The 24110-nt window shown below is 56.4% G+C and overlaps 1 protein-coding gene across 5 annotated transcripts in view; it reads right to left on the minus strand.

The window, feature by feature from the left end:
* Positions 1 to 97: 97 nt before the first annotated feature.
* Whrn (whirlin) overlaps positions 98 to 24110 on the minus strand; it is a 64750-nt gene continuing 40737 nt past the window's right edge. For 3 of the 5 annotated variants that reach the window (XM_070012253.1, XM_070012244.1, XM_070012225.1), the window contains 9 exons: positions 20035 to 20243; positions 18741 to 18777; positions 17661 to 17873; positions 16970 to 17179; positions 6184 to 6255; positions 4579 to 5077; positions 1765 to 1949; positions 1164 to 1286; positions 98 to 851 (listed from right to left, as the gene is read on the minus strand). In XM_070012253.1, coding sequence (XP_069868354.1) covers positions 669 to 851; positions 1164 to 1286; positions 1765 to 1949; positions 4579 to 5077; positions 6184 to 6255; positions 16970 to 17179; positions 17661 to 17873; positions 18741 to 18777; positions 20035 to 20243 — 1731 coding nt within the window. In that variant the 3' untranslated portion in view covers positions 98 to 668. The remainder of the gene's footprint in view (positions 852 to 1163; positions 1287 to 1764; positions 1950 to 4578; positions 5078 to 6183; positions 6256 to 16969; positions 17180 to 17660; positions 17874 to 18740; positions 18778 to 20034; positions 20244 to 24110) is intronic. The other 2 variants (XM_070012235.1, XM_070012262.1) reach the window with 2 other exon arrangements.

Genomic DNA, 24110 nt, shown 5'->3' on the forward strand with positions numbered 1-24110 from the left:
AGCCCCTCTTCTGTCCTACCCACCTCCCAACTCTCTCCACAAGGAACAATCAAAAGTCCAGTCCTGCAGGCAGACACATGGCATGCTGACCCCAAACCCTGTTTAGATTTCTTTATTGAAAAATTAAAGTCATAAGCTCTGTATATAAATACACTGGTCACCTGCAAGGCCTCTGGGATAGGCTAGGGGTACGACAGGAAGCTGGGGCCTAGGTGTCCCCAGAGTGCAGGGGAGGGCAATAAATAAATAGCAAGGGGATAAGGAGCTGGGTGGCCGGAAGTGTGAGTGGGTGAGCTAGATGCCTGTTTGTGGCAATGAAGGTCCTGCAAGAAGTCCCCTAGCGGGAAGTGGTGCTGGGAATCCGGCGACCTCACTTCAGGTCAAGATGCAGGCACCTGGGGGCTGGCTGGGTCTCACTTACTGTCCACACTCAACCCAGAGAAACGAACATTCTGCCCTCCCTCTGTTTCTTCCCTTCCCATACCTCACTTGAATTAGGCACCCACTGTGCACCTGACACACAGAGGATGCTGACCTGACCTTCTGTGGTCCAGTAGTCCAGGTGGAGGGAGGATGCTAGCCTGGTACCCTGGCTATGTAGCACTGACTCCTCCAAGAGCCTGATTGGCTAGGACAGGGAAGGGATGGGCCTGGGGGTGGGTGGGCCCCTAGAGCATCACATTGAACTCAGTAACCAGAAAATCGATGTAGTCTCGGTCCTTGGTCTTGAAGGCCTCGGCAATGATGCGGGCAGCCTCCCGATGCTCCTTGCCCCGAAGTGTCAGCCCGTTCACTTCGAGGATCACATGGCCCACCTTCAGCTGACCACAGTTGTGGGCTGAACCCCCACGCTGCAGAGGACACAAGGCAGAATCATGGAGGGCACCTGAGAGGTGAGGGGCTTTAACACCCAGTGGACTGCTACTACCATTGAGGTTCCACTACCATGGTTGAAGCTGAGACTGGGCAGGGCCAAGGGCATGTGAGCCCTGCACTGGTCCTGGCCCAGTGGGCCAGGATGGAGAAGGTAGGATTCTTTGCTGGATACCTCAAGAAACTTGAGGTCAGGAAATGGGAGGGTTGGGCACCAGGATGTAGCAGAAGAGCTCAGAAAGGCACCTTTGGAGCTAGAGAGATGGAAAGGGGGACCCTAGGGGCTGTACCTGAATCGTGACGATCCTGGGCAGAGGCTGGCGTGTGTTGGCACCACCCTCGATGGCGATGCCCAGGGTGGCAGCGCTTTTCCTCACACGGACCAGGGTGGACGTGGGCTCCAGGAGGCCGGGCTGCAGGTGTGAGGAGGAAGCTTTGTGCAGAGCAGGCCTGGCCAGGTGCTAGGCCATGTCACCCCCGTGGCCTTGCTGGAACCTCGCACAGGGCCAGGATCAAGGGAAACCCATGGTATCCTCAGCTCTGATCCTTACAAAGGCCGGCCTACTGTGGTAGGGACTTGTCCCGACTTGTCCTACTCTAACAGCCATTTTAGCCACCACCCCACAATGAAACCTCAATGAAGGGGACCCCAAAGATACCCAAGGGCAGCCTTCAGCACTTCGCCATTTGGGGTCAGTGGTAAACTGAGACTTAAACAGGACTTCCAGATTCCCCATACTATGTTCCTCTGGCACCTCCTGGGATGGAGTCTCACCACCATCCCTGCTGGATGGTGGCCAACTTGCACCCTGGTTCCTTGGGCCCCCACTCACTCCCTGGGCCCTGCCTTCCTCTCAGGCCTCTGTACCCCAGCCCCATCCCCCTCCTCACCGGCTTGCTAGCCCCCTCCGGGGTCCTCTCAGTCAGAGGCAGCTCCTTGCTACTCCTGCTCTTGGTGGACGCTGCTGCTTGTCTGCCTCGGCCTGGGGCGCTGGCCTCTGCCTCCCCGGCATCCACGCCACTGTCTTCGCTTAGAGTCTGTCCGCTGTCCGAGAGCTGGGAGAGTGTGGAGGCTGCTGGGGGATGAGCAGGAGGACAGCAACAATGAGGGAAGAGGGGGGTGCTTCCAGGAGGTGGTGCTGGAGCTCAGGCTGAGGGACCAGGGGAATTCTTCCAGGCCAGAGCTGCTCCCAGCTCCCCTCTCCATCTCCTGACTGCCTGCCCTTCCAAAGGCCTGGTCTGAAGATCATTCTTCCCAGGACTTCTGTCTGGCCCCAAGTCCTCAACTACTGGTGTTAAGGATGAAAACAGAAGGCAGCAGGCAAAGCTAGCTCACAGGTGTAGGTTTCTTGTTCTTGTTTTTTTGCAATTCCTCAGACAATGCTGTTGATTTTTTTTTTTGTCTTTAAAACGTCTTTTTATTTCCTTAGCAGACACTCATGTAGATCATGTCAACAATTTTATCTATAATGGCTCTGGGATCTCATCTGCTCTTTTTACATTCACTACAACTCTTTTTTTTTGCCATTTTTTTTTTATTGTGAAAATACTGTACAGAGGGGTTGCCCATGTAATTGATTTTTTTTTTAAAGTGCTGGCCCTGAGGTTTTGCTCAGTACTCTACCACTTGAGCCACAACGCCACCTCTAGCTTTTTCTGTGATTTAATTGGAGATAAGAATCTCATCAACTTTCCTAATAGAGCTGGCTAATAGTGATCTCAGCCTCTTGAGTAGCTAGGATTACAGACGTGTGCCACCAGTGTCCTGTTGCTGTTTATTTTTAATGATGGATCAACACATTCAACTTAGAATTCACAACTAGAGACACAGCTCAAGTGGTAGAGCGCTTGCTTAGGAAGTACAAGGACATGAGTTCAATCTCCAGTAACACAGTAACAACCAACAACAATAACAACAACAAAAAAGACTTCACATTGAAAATAAGCTTGATGGCTCATACCTATAATCCTAGCTACTCAGGAGGCTGAGATCTGAGGATTCATGGTTCAAAGCCAGCCCAGGCAGGAAAATCTGTGAGAGTCTTATGTCCAATTAACCATCAGAAAACTGAAAGTGGTGCTGTGGCTCAAAGTGGTAGAGCTTGAGTGAAAAAACTCAAGACAGTGTCCAGGCCCTGAGTTCAAGCTCCAGGTCAAAAAAAAAAAAAAAAGCCAGAAATGGAGCTGTAAGAGCTTTTACCTTCAGAAAAAAAAAAAAAAAAAAAAAAAAAGCTTGATAACAGTGTCTAGACCCTGAGTTCAAAACAAAACAAAAAGCTTGTAGCTTGCCAAGGAAGACATGAAAGGCCCTCCGTCACTCATGGCCTGCACCCTGCACTGCCCCTCCTGGCCTGGGGTGAGCACTGGGCATGAGCCACCCTCTCCTGCCCAGTGAACTGCGTCACCGTGTGCAATGCCAGGCTGTGCGTGAGACTAGCAGACCCTGGTGTCTGACAGGAGAGGTCTGCATCCACAGGGAGTGCCTGAGATGGTGAAATACCGTCTCCTCATGCTAGGACAAGGACAGTGATACCCACCCATTCAATCATTATAGTCTTTACGGGAGTAAGGACTAGCAGGTGAGAGGCAGGCAAGAGAGGACCTTGCACTAGGCTGCCTACCACACAGTTACTCACCATGCCTCAGTTTCTTCACCCTAACACAAGGATAGTAAGCCCAGCACTGATGGCTCACATCTGTAATCCTAGCTACTCAGGCGGCTGAGCGCTGAGGATCATAGTTAGTTCGGGCAGATAAGTCCATGCCCAGCTCATCAGCAGAAAGTCAAGACTGTAGGTGTGGCTCAAATGGCAGATCACCAGCCTTGCGCAAGCAACCCGAGCAACAGTGCAAGGCCCTGAGTTCAAACCCTGATAATGGCACACACATATGAAAAAAAAAAAAAAAACACTTCAGAATTAAACCAGATGTAGTAAGAGTACCTCCTCCCAGGAGTGCTGAATACAGATGCTAACACAGGTGTGGGCTGCGGGACAGCATCTGTGGCTTTTGTGGGGTGTGTGTGCATGGGTGTGTGCATGTGTGTGTGTGTGTGTGTACAGCTCAGGGATGAGCCTGTGGCTCTGGGTTTCCAGCACATCCCTGTTCTCTGCTGTCCCAAAGCCTCCCAGGTGCAGCCCCGACCTGCAGTCTCCTTCCTGCTCTGCACACTGGGCATATGGATGACCGCTCCCCTCCCTCTCTCCCTCCCTCCACCCCCCCCCACATCGCTCTAGCCACCAGATGGCAGCAGAGCCCAAGAAAGCGCCCAACTCTCCCTCGCTGTCTGGAAACGTGGTCCACGCAGGAAGTAAAAGCCACTGTCCCTTGTCCCCTTCCTCAGCTTCAAAAGCTGAAAACCCAAGTGGAGGAGATGCGGGGGGCACTGAGCTCTCAGCACTGAGCTGGGGTTGACCGTGGATGGCAGGGGGCACTTAGCCCCAGCCCCCGCTCAGGGCCGGCGCCCGAATGCAGGGTGGCAACGGGGGGGGGGGGCGGGGGAGCTGAGCACCCTCAGTTTCTGTGGGGACCTGGTCTGGCTGTCACAGGAAAGGCCAGCCAGCTCTAATCAGACAGGGCTGCCAGTGACGGCTAGGCTGGCCAGGAGCAGGACTCACACTCAAGGGTTTGGAATCCAAGGCGACACTGGGACCCGGGCCCCCCGTGGAGCACGGGGCTGGGGGAGGGGGCAATCCGAGTACTCACTGCGGGTCTGGGGCAGGGCCCGCACTTCGTTCACGTCGGGCTCGCTGTCCCTGTCGGGCCGGTGGACCTCTACCAGGACGAAGTGCTGGTTGGTGCTCGCGGGGTCCGGGTGGTCGCAGGGGGAGGGCGGCGGAAGGCAGCCCCCCATGGCCTCTGCAGGGGGGCTCTTCAGGTGTGGAGGGGACTGGACTCTGGGGAAGGGGCCGACGGGGTGCTGGTTGACCAGGGCCAGGTGGGCGTCCAGCGGCCTCCTGGAGCTGGGGTTGACCGGGGAGACAGAGGCATAGATGGGAGAGGAGGGGGAGTCCCGCGTGGAAGAGGGTCCAGGGGCGGGAGTGGCACCCAGTGGGGGGCTTGAGGCAGAGGAGGAAGAGGAAGGCCGCGGGTCCTCCCTCCCCAGCTTCCACTGCTGGCCCAGAGAGCCACCGCGATCATGGCCTGGAGCCAGGGGTGGCGCGGGAGGCGGCAGCTTCATGCCCAGGGTGGACTTGACATCGTCCTGCCAAAAGACCCAACAGGAGTAGAAGTCAGAGCCCATGGCGGCTGGGAGAGGAGCGACAGGGCAACGCAGCACAGCGCAGCGCAGGGCAGAGCTGGGCCCGGCCTGGCTGGAACCGAGTCCCCTGCTCTCCTGGCTCCTGGCCACGCCGCTCTAAATAATGCAAAGCCCCGGTGGAAAACTTCTCAGGGCTTCTTGGCAAGCCGGGCAGTGCCAGGATCTTGGCAGGCATTTCTGGGGTCCACAGGGGGTACCTCTGGGAATTAAAAGTTCTTGGCATAGCTCAGGGCTCGTCACGGGCAACAAGACTTAATTGGAGGCAGGAGGAGAAGAGGATGGAAAGGCACAAGAAGGCATTTATCTGGCTCCCAGAGTTGAGGTGTGATAAGCCGGGAGGGGGGAACGGATGGAAGGAGGAAGAACACACGATCTGTGGTGTGGTGGAAGCCCTCCCTCTCTGTGCATAGCCCAACCACCAGCAGCGCAGGTGGGGACGTGAGGAGTCACGTGCAGGCGTGGGCAAGGTGCCTGAGATGTAGCAGGTGTGCCATGAATGGCAGGTAAGTACCCGGGATTCCTCGTTCCCTCTGCCTCAGCACGTCTGTAGCTTTGACGGCCCCCACTCAAGACACTTTACGTGGTATAGGGTATATAGTTATCCACCTCACATTACAGATGGGGATGCAAAGGCACAGGGAGGCTCCGAAGCTTGCCCCAAGTCACACAGGCAGTGGAAGAGGTGGGGTTTGATCCCAGGTCATGTTTCTAGAGGGCAAGCCACTCAAAAGCCACATTGGGTCATTCGGCATCCTGGCCTCATGCTCCAGGTAGCTGCTGTGACATTGGTGAGATAATGTTCAGCTAACACAGCAGAAGTGAGGACTCCATCCGCAAGGAGAGTGAGGCCAGCGACCCCTACTGGGGTGGCAGAGCGCCTACTTGGGCCCAGGCCAATCACGGGGGCTGAGGGCTCACAGCAAGAGGGCCCAGTCCTTACTGCTTTGTACCTTTACCAACCCCTCCACCCCCAGCCATCCCCAAGAGGACCCCAGGGACGCCTGGGCAGAGGGAGGCGGCCACAGCCCATGGGCTGGCCAGGGCCTTACCACAGACACATCTGGGAGGGCGTTGACGCTGCCCTGGGTGGCCTCACCAGTCTCTTCCAGGTCGAGCGTGTTCTAGAAACAGACAGGAAACCAGCCGAGCGGTCAGGAGTCTAGGAGACAGCCAGTCTGTTCTTCAAAGTCAGGGGCTTTTATGACAGACCCCTTGCTGAGGCTCGGGCGACCCCTGATGGCGCTACACTGTGGAAACTTAGCCAGGAAAATAATCGGGTACCACTTCCTACCAACCACATTGAAATTTGATTTTTTTTTTGTCAGCCATGGGGCTCGAACTCAGGGCCCTCTGCCCCTGAACTCTTTTTGCTCAAGGCTAATCCTCTACTACTTTTGAGTCACAGCAGCACTTGGCAGTTTTCTGGTGGCTAATTGGAGATGAGAGTTTCATAGCCTTTTCTGCCCAGGCTGGCTTTGAAGTATAAGCCTCAGATCTCACCTTCCTAAGTAGCTAGGATTACAGGTGTCAGCCACCAGCACCTGGCCTTGAAGCTGATTTTTCTCTGGGACTTTTCTTAAAAGCATTTCCATGCCTCCTCTGAACTACCTAGAGATACTGGGGTACCTTGTCTGGGGTTGGGAATCCCGGGCTCAACATCTGTAAATCAACCTCTCACTTCCTTCACCCCCAAAGAATACAATGGCCGGGGTGAAGGCACCCGGACCCGGGGGGAGCCTCCCTTTCATGATTCTACTCATCAAATCTAGAGGGTAGGTTAAAGGCTAAACAAACCTCATTTTGCAAATATGTCCTTTCCTTCCCCTACATTCCCTTGGTGACACCATGCTCCCTTAAGGCCACTTCTGAGTTGTGAGTTGTGTCTGGGTGGCTGGGCTCCCTTGAACACTGCTGCAACCCTTGCTCTCCATCCCCAGGCCCAGGCGGGCAATGGGCCCCTGCACTGGGGTTAACTGGATGTCAAGCTAAGCTGGTGAGGGGCAGATGACAGAGAAGGTATCACTGTGATGGTGACTCAGGAATAACCAGCACTGGAATCTGCAGACCAAGGAGAGAAAATAAAAACCCTCCCCAAGGGGGGAGGGTCTGATGGAATAAAAGCGGTGTGTGTGTTTGGGGGGGGGGAGCTTGCTGACCCCTGGCACTGGGCCTCTGTCTTCTGCTCTCAAGAGTTCACGTTTATTTTATTTGCAGTGCCATAGGTCAAACTAGACCTCACAGGCGCCAGTAAGCAAGCAAGAGCTCAGCCACCGGGACTGACCCCGGCCCTGGCCTGGCCCCAGCTCACTTCTTTTTTTAGCTCACTTCTTTTTTTTTTTTTTTTTTTGTCGGTCGTGGGGCTTGAACTCTGGGCCTGGGCGCTGTCCCTCAGCTCTTCAGCTCAAGGCGAGCGCTCTACCACTTGAGCTACAGCGCCACTTCCGGTTTTCTGGTGGTTTATTTGAGATAGGAGTCTCACGGCCTCGTCTCTCCTGCCCGGGCTGGCTTTGAACCGCGATCCTCAGATCTCAGCCTCCTGAGTAGCTAGGATTCAGCTCACTTCTTGGACACGTGGCGTAGAGTGGAGTGGACTGGTAATGGCTCTCTTGGGTCCCCTGCCTGCAGTGGCACATGCCAGAACTTCTCAGCTCCCACGGTGAGTCTGTCTGTCTGGACCCCATTGGTTTTGACCTACAGCCCAAACACCACCTCCCAGCCGCCCCCCACTCCCCACTCTCAAGGGAGCTCTTGATACTGAAGAGCCTCGGCTGGCACACAGCACAGGGCAGAAGCAGGTGCCTCGAACCAAGATGGAAAGCAGGGATAGGGGTTTGGGGAAGGTTGTAAGACCTCAGGAGGGAGGTGGAAGGTGCTGGTGAATCTGGCAGCTGTGAGTCAGACAAGCACCAGTGTGGGCTGCTTGGGCCCGCATCTGGGGGCAGCAGGTTGCCGTGGAGATGAGGTCCAAGCTGCCTTCCACCAGGTCCCTCCCGCCACGCAGGACGTGGCAGGCGGGCGTCAGGTGTTCCCGTAGGAACAGCTCTGCAGCGCTGTGTGCCCGGGATGTTCTGATTAAAGACTCGACTTCAACATCACCTCCCCCACAGGCTGTACCTGAGCTCCTGCCCCTGCTTTGCTTCCCTCCTCACCCAACGTAATTCCCCAACCAGGAGCCCCACGCAATCGTTGATGCGCAAGTCCGGTGGTGTCTCCCCAGTCCATGGCTCTCTCCTCACTCAGTAGAGGAATCTGCAAACCCTGTGCGCCCGGTGCCTTAATGACTTAGAGCTTTTCTCCATACACCTCCAGCTTGGTCTCAGGGCCTTTGCACTTGCCCTCTTGGACCAGACACCGGCCCCTTCTGTTTGTGATGCTAGCTCTGCCTTTGCCACCTCTGAGGTTTCTATGCGATCACACCCAGTTCCGTTAGCTGTGGTGGGCGGATGACCAAACCACTCTGTACCTCAGTTTCCTCATCTGTCAACTGACAGGAGTACTTTCTTACCCAGTTGGTATTTTCATAGATAGAAAGCTCTCCTTACAGGTTTGTATACGTGTGTACAGTGATTACCACACTCATTAGAAGCTGGAGTGCCTTGCACACTTGCCCTGTAATCAAAGAACCTGAATACATGTCCCGGCCCATGGGGTGAACTCCTCAGCTGTAAGGACGCGGCAACCCCTCCACGGCCACCACAAGCACAGTGCCCCCTGGAAACTGACCCTGGGCTTCAGCCAGAAACACTGCAGGTGGAGGGAGTTGGGAAAGGTGGTGCTCGGGAGGACCTACTGTGTGCAGGCTCCAGGCTGGCTGCTCCATGTCCCTACCACATGGTCTCCCAGGACCTCCAGGTGGGCACTGTGGCTCACCCTGGTCACATCTGCTCTGACGGAGGCTCAGTGAAGGAAATGACGTGGCAGAGGTCACACAGTCATTTGACAGCAGATGAGGCTTCTAAGCCAAGTCGGGATTGCTCCCACACCTGCTCCACTTAGGCAGAGGCTTGACACAAGAGCCAGAAAAGGCAAGGGTGTGGTCGCCGCGGGCAGGCCTGGCCCCCTTCCCTGGATCCCCGGCATCCTGGGGTCAACAGGGAGGTGGGGGTGGGGGGTAGGGAGTGGGGGGGGGAGTTGGACAGGCAGGAGGGGGAGCCAGAAGTGGAGCAAATAGCAGAAGGGCTGAGCCCCGCCCTGCCATACTCCATCTGTGAACCCAGACGCTCTGAGCAGAGTCTCTGAGCGGCCTTCCTTGTGCGTCTGAAATAGCTGGCACCAGCAGGCTGAGAGCAGGCCAGTGTCAGCACTGCTCTCAACCCTCTTCCAGAGGCTCAAGGTCACAGCACAGCCAGGACCAGCGTGGTCCTTGCTGGAGCCCCCTCCTCTGCCCCCTGGGGGCCGCACCTTTGCACAAGCAAAGGGGACATAGATCAGAAAGAGAAGGTCACCTGCCCAAGGTCACATAACAACGCTGGGGCAGGAAGTCAAATCTTATTTAAGGCCCAACCCAGCTCCCTAGCTCAGACCCAAACCTTGCTCCCCTCAAGAGACGGGAGGGTTCAGCCCCCCACCACCCCCCCCCCACTCCGCCTGCCCCTTCTCTTTCACAAGCCAGTAGCAATTCGAATCACTTCTTTCCATCAGGGTGGGCTTGGCCCCAGTCAGGGCCCAGATTCTCAGGAGTCTCATTCCAAGCATCTGTGGGAACAGAATGACATGGAAGTTTGGGGTCCCCGGGTTCAGAGGCCTGCCCTGGACACACAGCAAGGCCCTGCAGCTGCCTGGGTGACCAGGCCACCTCAGTCAAATGAGGCTCCCCGCAGGCCCCCCAGTTTCGCAGACACAACCCCACCCGTTACCAGGAGGGCGATTACATAAAGGGCTATTTTCAGCCCTTTGTTCTCTGGCTTCATTTCTCTGATGTCAGCCAACAGGCATCCAGACTCCTGTCCCGAGATGCACCTGAGGCCTGGGGCAGTGTGGCCCCTCTCCCATTCTGTACAAGGGGAAACTGAGGCACCGGCCACAAGCCTCTTGAAGGTCATCATTGGGGGTATGCTTCTTTAGGAAGGGGTTTCTGACAAAGCAGGGGGGCAATAAAGGAAGTGAGAGGAAGGAAAAGATGGAGGGTGCGGGGTGGGGGTGTGGTAATGGTGAGAAACAGAGAAAGCAAGAAGCAAGGGACGGAGGCCTGGCTGAGCTGCCTGGAAGAGGAGCTTGTCTGCACAGGAACGGTGGAGGATGGCAGTGTGAGCTAGCATCGGGGCATTCCGGGGGTGGGGGTGGGGAGGTCAGTGGGCTGTACCCCCACCTTCTCCAATCAGAGAGAAGCACAAGGCTGTGGGGCCCGCCTGGCTGGGTGGCTGAGCCCAGCACCAGCATCTCCTGTCCCTGGTGAGCACCTTGCTCTATTTATTGTGTCCAGGGCCTCATTCCTGCTAGGTGGGTACTTGACCGCTTAAGCCACACCCCCAACCCTTTTCACCAGTTGTTTTTGAGATGATAGTCTCAGTTCCTGCTGACACAAGGACTTGAGACTGTGATCTGCCTATTTGAAGCTTTGCCATAGCCGGATGACAAGTGTGTATCACCATACCTGGATTTCCTACTTAGGACCTCCTGCATAGCTGGGATGATAGGTGTGTGCTGGCATGGCCAGCTTTGATGGGGTTGAAAAGTCCTACCGAGTTTTTGCTTGGACTGGCCTTAATCCACGATCCTCCCTAGCTCAGCCTCCCCAACAGCTAGGATTGTAGGTGAGAGCCAGCACCCAGCAAGCATCTTGTTCGTTTTTTTAAATCACCTATCCACCCTTGCTATGACACGTGACCACCAAGCCACAAAGCAGAACTCTCTGGGCCGTCTCTCTGTTCAGTAACATCTAAGTGAAAGGCACATACCCTTCACAAGTATGGGCCACAACGCCTGGAAGGGCCAGCCATGGCAGCCCACCGGAGCCACCGATCTCCCGGTCACACTCCTGCCGCTGCAGACAAGCCCAACGTCTCAGCCTTCCAACCAGAGGCTGCTTTGTTACCACGCATGCTAAGAAAACGGTGTGTTAGGCCTTGTGTGTGTGGTGGGGCACACCTGCAATCCCAGCGTTGGGGACACCGAGACAGGAAACTCAGGAGTCCAAGCTACACAATTAGACCCTATCTTAAAAAAAAAAAGGAAGTGGAATTGTGGCTCAAAGTGGTAAAGACTAGCCTAGAGCCAAAAGCTCAGGGACAGAGACCAGGTCCTGAGTTCAAGCCCCATGACCACCACCACCAACAGCAAAAAGGGCCCATTTCACAATGCGCTGCCCTATTTTGAAAGCGGTGTTTCACCATGCAATTGTTTCCTGTGTTATCCTGTGCATTTTATTTTCAAAGAGTTAAAACTGCTATATTGAGGGCTGGGAAGGTGGCTCAGTGGTAGAGCGCTTGCCTTGCATGCATGAGGCCCTGGGTTCGATTCCTCAGCACCACATAAGCAGAAAAAGCCGGAAGTGGGGCTGTGGTCAAGTGGTAGAGCGCTAGCCTTGAGCTGAAGAGCTGAGGGACAGCGCCCAGGCCCAGAGTTCAGGCCCCATGACCAACCAAAAAAACAAAAAACAAAAACAAACCAACCAACCAACAACGGCTACACTGAGAAGGGTCCCCAGGGCTTCCCCAGCCTCCACGGAGGCCCAGGACACAGAGGCAGAGGAGAACCCCAGTGGAAGCCACGGCTTAGCACACCCTCCCGTTTGTGAGATGGGCAGGTCAGGCTCTCCTCCCAGCACTTGCTGACGCAGGCACCGAGCTTGAGGGCTGGACCCCATCTGGAGGCCGGGGGGGGGGGGAGGAGGAAGCAGAGCATTCAGGCACACAGGCACAACCACTGTGTGTGTGTGTGGGGGGGGGCACGAAGGCCTCTGGAGGGAGGATGGAGGAGGGGATGTCCAGCCAGGGCCTGTCCCAGCGGCCGCCGGGCCTCAGGGGTGTCTGTGTGCACAGGGCTGGCCTTTGCCTCCCCCATCCTACCGTCCTCTGCAGCTGCCTCCCGCGCCAGCGTGGTCCCCACCTGTACCTCACCCGACCCACGGGTACCGGGCCTTCCAGGCCGTGACAGGTTGTGCAAGCTGAGGCTCCTGCCCAGGGCGGCCCAAGCGCAAGTCTGGAGAGCCAAGCCTGGTGGAAGGGTCGCAAACCCCTGCAGTGAGGCCCTCTGCCAGGGACCTTGTGTGCCCTCGTAGAAGCTTCCAGAAATGCCAGGCAGGTCTTTTCTGCTCTCCTGGCCAACAGCTTTCTGGGAGGGGGTGATCCTGTCTAGAGTCCGCACGTGGTGCTCAAGCTGGCTCTCTGAGGACAACTGTGACTTGTTCTAGGCCTGGGAGGCTGGGAAGGAAAGTCTGATTTCCTGGGATTGATGATGGCCTCTGTGGGAGGGGACGAGGCCGTGGGGTGGGCCGTGGTGAAGCTGGCACCCGGCACTGCCCGTGTGGCCAGGGGGTCCGGGCTGAGCGGGAACTGGCTCTGGCATGGGGTCACCGGCTGCCAGGAGCCCCGAGGCCACCTTGTGCCTCTGACACCTGAGCCGAGAATTTTTCTAGGACAGAAGGGAGGCTGGGGGAAGGGCGGGGTGGGGGGGGGAGCCTCCAGCTGGCGGCCGGGGGCGTGGCTTCCGTTCCACTTGCTTCCACTCACATTTCCCCAGGCCCCAGGGACGCGGTCTCCTGTCTCCCCCATGCGCAGACATTTGGGTTGAGAGGGGATGAGTGAACGCTCGAGCAAAGGGACTGGGGCTGTGGTGCAGAGCTGGGGCTGCGTGTGACTGCATGGAACAGGGCTGGGGCTGGGCTCAGCTGTTTGTGCCTCTTTCCCTCCCTCAAGGAGGCACGGCCTCTCCCTGCTGTGCCCTGGCTGTTCCACAGCTCTGCCTTGATGGCTGGATTCCAGACAATGCTCCCTGGACCCCCCTCTGCAACAGAGACCGCCGGGTGCAGGAGGATTCTGGGAGACTTCAGGCTGGAGCTGCCCAGGTATAGGAGGAGCCAGATCTGTGGTTGCATCTTGAGGCTGAAGAGCTTCTACACGCCTCTGGGCTTCGTTAGCTTTGCGGGAATGAGCCTGGACATCTTGCTGCAATGCTCTCCTCTCCCTCCTCCCCCTCTACCCTGCTAGGCCCTTGTCTGTTCTCGTAATAGTCATGGGGCTCCTGTGAACACTAAGCCAGATCTCAGCAATCCCTGCTCTTCCTTACACATTTTGCTCAGAGTCAAAGTCCTCAGCACATGGCTTTCTCCTGGCATTTACTCTGCTCTGGCCTCACTGGCCTCCTGGACTGTGCACAGACACTCTAGCTTACTCTACCTCAGGACCTTTGCACATGCTGCTCCTGCTGCTTGAACTGTTCTTCTCCTAGGTGTGGGCATAGTGTTTTCTCTCTTTCTCAGCTCATATAGGTCCCTCAAATGTTGCTTGCTTGCCAATCTTAACCCTTCCTGGACCCCCTTTCCTGCTTCCCTGCTTCTTGTCACTGAGTATATGTGTGTTCCAGTTCTGCACCCTGCTTGTCTGTCACCCTGCTTGCCCCAGAAACCCACTGTGGGAAGGGTTGTTCTCCACTGCATCCCGGGCACACAGCAAGCACTCAGTGAAGATTTGTTAACAAGAAGGGAGGGGGAAGAGGGGGGAAGGAGGAAGGGGAGGGGAGGGGGAGGAGAGGGAAGGGGAGGGGGAGGAGGAGGGGGTGGAGGAGGAGGAGAGAGGAGAGAGGAGAGAGGCCATACACAGACATGCGCGGTGGCAGCTGGCGAGACCCCACCAGGAGAGGCACGGCAGCCTGAGAGCCCCGCTCAGAGGTGAGCAGGCCCAGGGTCTGGGCCCCCTCCACCTCTGGCTAGCTGTGTGACCTTCAGCCAGCTGTTTCTCCTCTCTGAGCCTCCACGTCCTCTGTCCGATGTGGCTCCTGGCTCCCAGAGGGTCACAGGAGAGAGGTTTGGAAAGCAATATGGCTACCATAGTGAACTCACGGAATACCAGCCATAGGACCAACAAGGGCTCCAACTCCTTATACGAGGCCAGCTCTGTGCTGAACCCCAGGGGTGCTGGTGACCCCTGCCTCGGACAGCTGGTGACCAGAGGGTAAGTGGATGGACCATAGCTTCCCGGAAGAGGTGACATCTGAGCTGCAGGCTGAAGTATGTGAAGGAGACAGGCCATGGGGAGTAGGAGAGAGAACGTTCCAGAACATTCTGGAATATGAAAAAGGCTGGGAGGTCTCCCAACAGCATGGCATAGTCTCATGTTCACAGATCCTACAGCTGAACTCAGAGAGGTGAAGCTGCTTCCTGAGGTCACACAGCCAGGATGGGATAGAGCTGGGTGGAGGCCACTCTCCCTGCAGAGCCTGAGGATTTGGTCACCAGGAGAGACAGTAAGCACCCAGAACAAAACCGGGTCCCCACCAGGGACAGGTGCAGACGCGAGGGGCTGCAGGGAGAGCCCCGGCTCCCTACCTCTGCCCCTGGCTGGGAGACCCGCCCCCAGGACCCCACCCTGCAGAAGCACGGTACCTCCATCAGGTCTATAAGCCACAGCAGCCGCTCCTGGGGAAGGAGGATGGGCAAAAGGCAAAAAGAAACATACACGAAATGAACATTAGGGCCGGGTGCAGCAGCCCCTTCCCCAGCCCAGGCGCATGCATGCAAAGCCTTGGTGTGCAGGAACATGGTGGGGAAGGAAGAAACGAGCTGGGTGCCCAGCCAGCACCCTGCGCCCCACCGGCCTCCTGATGGGGTCTGGGGCCCCTGCTCTGTGGAGACGACTCTTGACCTTGTCAAAGGGCCCTGCACCGGTGGGGCCCCAGCTGGCAGATGGAAAAATGGGCTGAGTGGAGGACAGCGACCTGTTTGCCAGGCAGGGCTTCCAGACCACCGAGGCAGAGGTCTGCGTAACAGAGCCCGAGGCCCGGCTGGTCGTGCCCGTGGGGTGGGATGAAGGGGGCAGCAGACCCCAGCCTGGCGCTTTGGAGAGCTCTGGTGCTCCGGGCAGTCTTCCCCGGCAAGTAGAGAGGTTGGAAAACCAACCAAGGCTCTGCTCGCCCTCAGGAGTGGGGCTCCTGGCAGGTAGGGAGGGGGTGGCCCAGCCCTGGGGGGGGTTGAGGGGAAGGCCAGAGGAAATGGTGACCTCCCACCTGCTGGCTCCTGCTTAGGCTCCACCCCCCGCCCTCCCCCAACTCCCAGCACATCCTGGCCTGGGTCCCCTGGGGTCCTGACCCTGACCTCATCCTCCAGGCCCACCTGGACTCTCAGAACAACAGACTCTTACCCTTTCTACCTGTCCCCCACATCCTTGCTCAAAAGCATCCTGAGATCTGGGGTCTGCCATTCCAAGTGCCCCCCGCCCACCAACCCAGTATGAGAGCATCATACTAGCAGGAAAAGGTCAGCTGTCGCAGACTGGCCTGAGGCAGTGCTACCTTCCCCGTTAGGGGAGACATCCTGGCAGGGATACGGCCATAGTGAGCTAGGGCCGGGCTGAGGCAGGGCTGGGGGTTCCTGACTCTGCAGAGCCTTTCCAGACATAAGGCTCCCTGACTCCTCCTGTCTTCCAGCCGGCCCTGCTCTGCCCTGACCTCAGGACCTTGGATTGCTGTAGCCACAGCCAGCGAGAGCTTGGGCCAGAAACTGAGGTCCGGGGACACCAGAACTTCAATCTAGATTTCCTGTTTTCCAGACCAAAAGACATGCCCAGCCTCCTCAGATTTGGTCCTGATCCTACATGGACTACCACAGACTCAGTCTGCAGTGTTCCCAGGCTTTAGAGCAGTAGCTTTCTGTTTCTGAGGCTTCATGTGGCTTCTCAAGTGCTGGACCCAGGGGGAAGATGTCCTCCAGGCCCAAATCAGGCAGCTCAAAGCCCCGGGGGTGGGGTGGCATCAGGCGCACGTGCTCAGCAGCCTCAGGGTGGGGCCAGCCTCCTCCCCGCCCTGGAAGTGACCTGCTGTCCTGAGAAACATGTGAGATGCTTCCACCACAACCATATCCAGAGCCACAGAGGGAAGGAGAACAACTTCCGGGTCACCCAGGGAGGGAAGAGGACCTTTGAGAGGCAGATGACTCGGGATAGGAGAGAAGGATAGAAGGGAACATTAGATCCTGCCGGAACACAGAGTCCCAGAGCTAAAGAAGAGAGCCCACCATCTTGGACCCACTTCTTCCCCTCCATCAGGAAGCTTCCTCTGTCCTCGCAGCCTGAGGCTCCCCGGTGAGAACTCTCAGGTCAGAGTCCAGGGCAAGAGCCATTACTTTCTCCTCCCTTCCCACGGAAGAGTGGGGATGGACGATCGGCTGGAAAGGAGGGTGTGGAAGAGAAAAGAGACAGATGAGGCCCTCCTGCTACATGGGAGTTAATGGCTGGTTGGTCCCCAGGATGGAGAGCCAGGGGTCTGCTCCTGGAACCCATGTGTCCCTGGGCATCCTGGGACCAGATGCTGATCCGGGGGCTGGCTAGTGTGTCAAATGGGAGTGCCGGCCCTGAGCCCGGCTCGGGGACAGAAGGCCTGGATGGTTCTCCCACTTGATCCCCCCAGGCCTGGGGCAATGTATTTCTTTCTACTGTCTAATTACCCCCCCCCCTTTTTTTATTTTCCTCCTCTCCTAGGCTCTGCCCACTGCACAATCGTGGTCCCTAGAGACCATGCCTGGCCTATAGTAAATGTTCAACAAGCATTCAGATTTTCACAGGGGAGGAAACTGAGGCTCAGCTAGAACAGAGTTGTGGGAGGCCTCTGGGATTTGAATCCAGACATGTCTCATTCCTAGAGCCAGTGCCCGACCTTCGGGCCTGGGCCAGGCCGGGAGCTTACCCTGGCCGAGCTGACGGTGGTGGAGGTGCCATGGCTGCCTGTGGATGAGCCGGTGTCGCTGTAGGAGACCATGGAGTAGGTGTCCCCGGCCCCAGGGCCCTGGGGCTGCCGCGCCTTCATGGACTCGATCTCCCGCCTCAGAACCAGGTGGTCAAAGCGGCCAAGGTCTTGAGGGGAGATGCTCCCCCGCACTTCAGAGAGCAGCGAGAACTGCAGGTGGAGGGAAGGGGACCATCACCAGCAGGGAACCCCACCGACGGGGAGACGGGGACCCCTCACATGCCCAAATGACCTTCACGCGAACCCGACTCCGCTCTCCAACCCTCTGTGACTCCCCAGTGCCCTCTGGGAAAAAAACATGTCACATGACCTTGAGTCCTGAACACACCATGCTGGGCCTGGCATGAATTGAGTGCCCTTCCCACCTGACAAGGCTGTGTCCTGTCTCCCCACACACGTGTTCCCCATGGCTGTGACCCTCCCCAGACAGCCAGGCGACACCGACGCCCCTGGCCCGAGGAGATTGCTGAGGCTGGCTCCTAGTGGCAGCCGTGGGCAGTCAGCCAGCCTAGGATGAACAATCCGGGCCTTCCACCTGTACACTCCGTTCATGGTCACAGCCCAGGGCCCCAGTTGCTCCTGTGTCCCCAGGTTGTGGGTGATAATGTAGAGGAGAAAGGGAGCAGGTCACCTTGGCGTGGGTATCGAGCAGCTCAAACAGGGCCAAGACCAGCGCTTCCACGGAGATGCTGCCGCCGCGGTACTGACCCAGGTAGTAGGCCATGGTGGTGTGCTCCTGCTCCGTGAGCAGGTGCCGAGCCTGCTCGTCCAGCAGCGCACGCGTCTGGTTTCCCAGGCTGCTCAGGGTCACCTGGGAGCCGGCCGGGCCCTTGTAAAATCCGGGCTGCAAGACAGAGAGACAGAGGCCAAGGACTCTGAGCTGCAGAGCGTACACCTGGCACTTGCTCGCGTAACCCCTGGCACTTGCTCCGTCCTGCATCTAACTGGGGGACCCCGTTATTCTCTAGGCCTCAGTATCTCCCTTGGTTACTTGGGGTAACACCAGCTATGCTTCTAAACCAGAGCGCTGCCTCCATCACCAGCCCAATTCCAGCCTTCCCGTCCTGTTTCCCAACCAGGTAAGCCTGGGCGCTATCTAGTCTCTCCCTGCTCCTCATTCCCTGTCACCTGCTCAAAATGGCCAAAGTGATCCTGCTAAAATGGCTACAAAGCTAAAAACAAATGAACGAAAAAGCCCAAACAAATAAAACCCTACAAACCCCAAACCAAAACACAACAAACCCCTAAGAAGCTCTCTTTATCTCAGTCTTCCCCTCTCCTGCCTCCGGGTACTGGTACATGAACTCCACTCGGAGTGAAGCCCTCCTGTCCTGCCTAGTTTGGTGGCTCATCTGTTACCCTCTTATTCCCCTTCCTGCCTAGCCGCCCCCCCCACCCCCTCCCCCTGAGCCTTGCCTTGAAAGGATGTACAAACACTCTTTCTAGTAAGATATTTGAGGCCTGCTACATTTCCACACATGTCTCCTCTGATGGTATGACCTCCAGGAGCACAGGGGCCTGGTCATCTGGGCACTGCCATCAGCCCTGGAGTCAAGGTGGCACCCAGAACCCGGCTGGCACCCCAGGTAGAAAGGTCACTGGCTGAAATGTGCTATGGGGTGTGACCTCCTCAGTGTACTGCCTGGCCCCGAGCTCCTTACCTAGCGGTGACAAAGAAGCTGCAGGCACCCCATGGGTGAAGGACACTTACCTTGCTTGTCCCTTCTGTTGCCAGGTCCCCTGGAAACCTGTGGGCAGACAAGCACCTCAGCTACACCACCCAGCAGGTAGAAGCAGGTGCATCAGCTGTGCAGGAGAAAGGCTGGGCTGAGTGGACCTGGGAGCTTCTGCATGGTGGAATTCATGACACAGGCCCTGCAGGGGTATGGCTGTATGGGGGGCCTATGCAGGGTATGAACAGCTGGCTTCGTATCAAAACAACGTGACCGCATTGCCAATGCCATATGAAATGGATCCTGAGTGGCCTCCAGACTTCTGAGATCAAGAGTTGCCATTCAAGCAGATGTGTTTAAGGGTCACGTGGCCTCTCACATGTCACTTGGTCACCTGACCCTGGGGACAGGACACTGGAGATTCCCCAGGGGCAGTTTGGAAGGAGGGGCCACTCAGTTCAGGTCCACATCACACATATACTTACACACAGAGAGAGACACACACACACACACACATACACAGACACACAGACAGACACAGAGACAGACACAAAGAGACACACACACATCCAGCCTCAGCCTGCAAGATTTTTTTCCCCTGGTTGTGAAGTTTGAACTCCTGGCCTGGGCGCTGTCCCCTGAGCTCTTTTGCTCAAGGCTAGTGCTCTACCACTTTGAGCTACAGCTCCACTTCCAGTTTCCTGGTGCTTAACTGGAAATAAGCGTCTCGTGGACTTTCCCCCCCCAACTGGGCTGGCTGTGAACCACAATCTTCAGATCTCAGCCTCATGAGGAGCTAGGATTGCGGGTGTGAGCCACCAGTGCCCAGCTCATTCTTCTGATTTTAAAGAAACCTGATGTTTTAAAAACAAACAATACTGTAACACTGTGCCTGAGGACAGGAGAGAGGACAGAAGTGATCTGGGTGTGTTTGTCACCAGCCAGGGGTTGAGACTTCAGATGGGGACCCCAGGTGACAACTACGCAGTTCCAGGCGGCTCTCTGTGCCTGGTTTATGCCTTCTGAGGCTCTTTCACCTACATTAACCCCCGGGATCCTCACTAGCAGGTCTGGGATGGGGGCTGGGCTTGGATCCCTGCTTCTCAGATGAAGCTTCTAAGCCCTCAAGTGAAGGGACTTTTCCTGAGAGTAAATGCACCTCCAGGATGGGCAAACTGAGGCCAGGAGGGGCCAGAGCTGTAGTCAGGTCCTGCAAGAAGGGGCCCTGGTGGGGATGCCAGATGGGTGGGTGCCCACAGTGGCAGGGATGAGGGGCGTCCACTCTCAGAAGCCCCCCGCCCCCACCCGAGCTGCACGAGTGAGAGGTCCGACCCTGCCATGGCCGCGCTGGTGGCGCTCTCCCCGATCCGGGAACTGGCAATCCACTTGGTCTCGTCCACGGTGGTACGCGCGTGGGGCAGCTTCCCCACGTCCTTCACAGTCAGGATGAGGTGCCGGGAGGACTTGAGCAGCTTGACCGCCTCATCATGCAGGATGCTGAGAAAGCTCTGCCCGTTCACCTCCAAGATCTGGTCCCCGACCTGCCAAGAGGCACACGACGGTCACCCTGGGACTGTGTGCAGGGCACTGAGCCCGGAGGGAGACTCTCCTCTTCTCCAACAGCCGAGAGAGGTGATGTGAGTGCCGGAGGTTGCACAGCAAGGCAGAAGCAAAGCTTGTTTCCACTGCCCGCCCTGAGTCAGCCCTGGGCCCAGAATGCAACACGCAAGAATTTTGCTAGCCCGTCTCCATGCAGCCTTCTCACAAATTCAGTAGCCAAGGTACAGAGCTGGGGAGGTTCCATGGGCACCCGGCCTCCCTAGGCAGGGGTGGGTAGGGGGAGAAACTGCTTCCTGCCAGGCCTACTCACACCCACCCCACCCAGCCGCTTCCATCTCTGCCCAGCAGGATCCTCCGGTCTGCTGCCTGCTGCAAAGCTGCCGCTCCATGCTTTGTTTCCGTGTGTACCCCCTCGGCAGAGCTGAGGGAATCTCAGCTTCCCTTCGACACATTTTATTTCATCCCTGCAGTTTGACAGAAAGGAACTCCTGTCTGAGAGACCAGCGTGGGCCTCTGGGAACTGGGAGCAAGCCTCTCTACCAGGGGGCCGGCCAAAGGGCCCTCTGATCACCAGCAGGAGAGGAAGCGGGGAGAGGGCAAAACGCAGGATGCCTGTCACCCTAAGACACGGCTGATCTCACAGGCACCCACAGGCACCTAGCAGCGAGGAGTTCACCCCGCTGCTGGGGGCTCTTGAGGGCGGGGCTGACCAAGAGCCGTGGTTTCCAGACTTCCGTCCATGAGCACTTGGTGGAGTGGCTGGGATGTTCCTAAGATTAGGATGCCGCCCTGGGTACAGCAAAGGAACCAGGAGGAAGGGTGGGAGAGGTCAGTCACAGTGACTTATTAGGAAAGCAAAAATCAGACCTGCAGGGATGAGGTGGGCAGTGCAGGTAAGGACTGACAGCCCTGTTGCTGCAGGGGGTGGGGGTGGGGGTGGGGTTCACTCACTGCTAGTAGGTGAGGAGGTGGTGTTTACAAACCTACTCACCTAAACTGAGGGCCTCCCCTCATGGCCCTCCCTAAATGGCCTGCACCTGGGGCCCTCTTTGCCCTTCCTGGTTTAATCTTGGTATGGCTGAGTGGACTCCTTAAAAGACCCAGGATCGTGTGTTTAATCCACTGGGCCCAGAGTGTGACCATCTGGGCATTCCCCGTTCTAGCTCCTGTCGACTTGAATGTCCGTATTTCCCTGCCCTGCACGCCCCCCACCCCCAACTCAGGACCCTGAGATGAGTTGGAGCTGTGGACAATAAGCTCCATCTGGCTGCTTTCTGCTGACAGGGGTGGTGGGAGGCAGTGGGGGTGATTCAGGGGCCAGGTGCTCCATCAGGACAGGAAAGCTGACAAGGCTCGGGCACAGAAGGCTGCTGAGGTGGTGGTCTTTCTGTGGCTGGACAGCAGGACAGTTGTCATAAAATGAAGTGGTCATCATGTCCCAGAGAGACAGATGTCCAACAGCCTGGATGGGAGAAATCTTAGCAAGGGTCTGCCCAGAAATTTTTTTTAAAGTTGTTGGGGGCTGAAGATATGGCTCAAGGGATAGGGCACCAGGTGCAAGCAAGCGTGAGATCCTGAGTATAAACCTCAGTACTCAGCTAGGCACTGGTGGCTCACTCCTAGCTACTCAGGAGGCTGAGATCTGAGGATTGCAATTCAAAGCCAGTCTGGGCAGGAAAGTCCGTGAGACTCTTATCTCCAATGAACCACCAGAAAACCGGAAGTGGTGCTATCACTTTCCAACCCATGTATTTAAACATTTCTCTGGCCTGTGGGAATTAAGATGCAGCCGACCCAGTTCACAGTTCCAGGCCATGGATAGACTAGTACACGAGAAACAGGTTATAAGGGCCCACCGTTCTGCTTTGGCCTGAGGATGGAATCACCGTTATCTGGTAGAATTCAAGGAGTCAAAGTCAGAAGATGACAGGTGTGCCTGGTTTGGGGTCAAGACCATGAGTAAGAACTTCTTCTCCATAACATCTCTAACTTTAGCTACTTTTAGGGGATTAACGTAAGTGACTCCATTTTTGCTTTTTTGCTTTTTTTCGGTGCAGGTACTAGGGCTTGAACTGTAGACTTCACACTCACCCTTGGCTTTTTGCTCAGGCTTGCACTCTACCACGGAGCTGTACCTCCCACTGGAGCCACACCTCCACTCCCGGCCCTTTGCTGGTCAATTGGAGCCAGGAGTCTCACTCATTCGTGGGGCTTGTTTCAGGGCTGTTTCTACCCCCCTTCCACCAAGAACTTAGTTGCTTCCAGCAATACCTTGCTGATTGTAGCATTACCACAATGAAAATCCAGATTCTATTAAAGAGTTGTTATTGCAATGATGAATCTTCCGTAGTTTTCCATGTCAGGTATAAAACTTTAATGGGCTTCCCCTCTCCCATTAAAATAATGCAGTTTTAATGAGACGATATTACTTTTCCCCCAACAGTTCAGAAATCAGTAAACCCATATTTAAAAATAAGATTAAAAGATCAAGGCTAATGGCAAAGAGGTTCCTGAGGCCAACTATCAGGGAGGGCTAGATTTGGGGTGGAAGGGGGTAAAGTTCTTCATCTAACCAGGCAGAACTCTCCAGAAATACACAGATGAGATTAGAAAGCCCATGCAAACCAAAATACCAGCCTGTGGGCCCTCTGAGTCAAGGTCAGAGCTGGGTGGAAAAGGTCATTCCTGAGTTCTTCCCCAGGAAGATGTGGCTTCCAAATTGAGGAATCGCAGGGGTCAGATGCAGGAAGAATTGATTGGGGAGCCCATGTGCCTTGTTGGCATGACACAGAACTACACAATTACTGGGCACCTACGTGGCAGGGGGGCTTTCCTGCTTCCTGTTTCCAGAGGCGCGGTGGGGCTCGATCACTCGTTCAAGGACACCCAGCCTGCTAACGTTGGAGCAGGATGACTCCAGCCCCAGAAGAGCATCCACTCGCCCAAAATTTCTACTCAGATGACTCCAGAGCCCCTGAGCCAGCGCTGCCCACAGAACTTTCTAAGATTGTGGAACTGTTCCAAATCGACACTGTCCAAGAATAGGAGCCACCACTATTTGGGCTGAAATTAGTCACACTGAAATACAACTGAAGTCATGTCGCCAGCGGCCACGGGTGATCCACATGGATGCAACAGCCTGCAGATGAGGGTGCTGCTGGAGATTAAGAAGGAACCTCTGGCCTTCTCCGCCCTTCCTACCCCACAGCCCCCCACACCTCCAGATGCATGGGGTCCACCATCAGGACCACTTTCCCTCCCAAAGGACCCTGGGACCTGTTTCTCTGTGGACTCCACTCTGTTCCTGGTTCTGTCCTCTCCCCTCGACCTCCAAAGTGGCCTCTGCTTCACTCTCACCCCCACCCCAATACCTTCCGTGCATGCTAGAGGGACTGATTTAAACCGCAAATATCTGCCCCTGTGGTTTGCAAGCACCTCCTGTACCTGGCTGGAGAGAAGTGTGGCTCACTAGCTCATCCCACAGGCCCTTCCCCACCTCAGGACCTTTGCATATGCTGTTCTTCTACCCTGAACACTTTTCCCTCCATACTTCACCTGGATGACACTAGGCGATCTCCAGGTCACCATTCAAATGGTGCCCTCTCTAAAGCAGGAACTGCCTGAATTCAAAGTGACTGTGCTGGGCCCCTGAAATGGCATGGTGGGTGACTTTCCACAAACACTGAACAGAATTCACGGATGGGGACACAAGGAATGAAATGAAGGGATAGGCAAGCACAGAAAGTGCCAGCCAGGCGGGAGCCATTTCTTTCATCCACGCAGGGGCCTGGGCACGGGCAGCCCCACTTCACACGACACTGGCCAGATTTCCCTCAAACACAAAGCAA

Source organism: Dipodomys merriami, unplaced genomic scaffold (genome assembly GCF_024711535.1).
Source record: "Dipodomys merriami isolate MVZ:Mamm:240054 unplaced genomic scaffold, mDipMer1.0.p SCAF_11, whole genome shotgun sequence".
NCBI lineage: Eukaryota > Metazoa > Chordata > Mammalia > Rodentia > Heteromyidae > Dipodomys > Dipodomys merriami.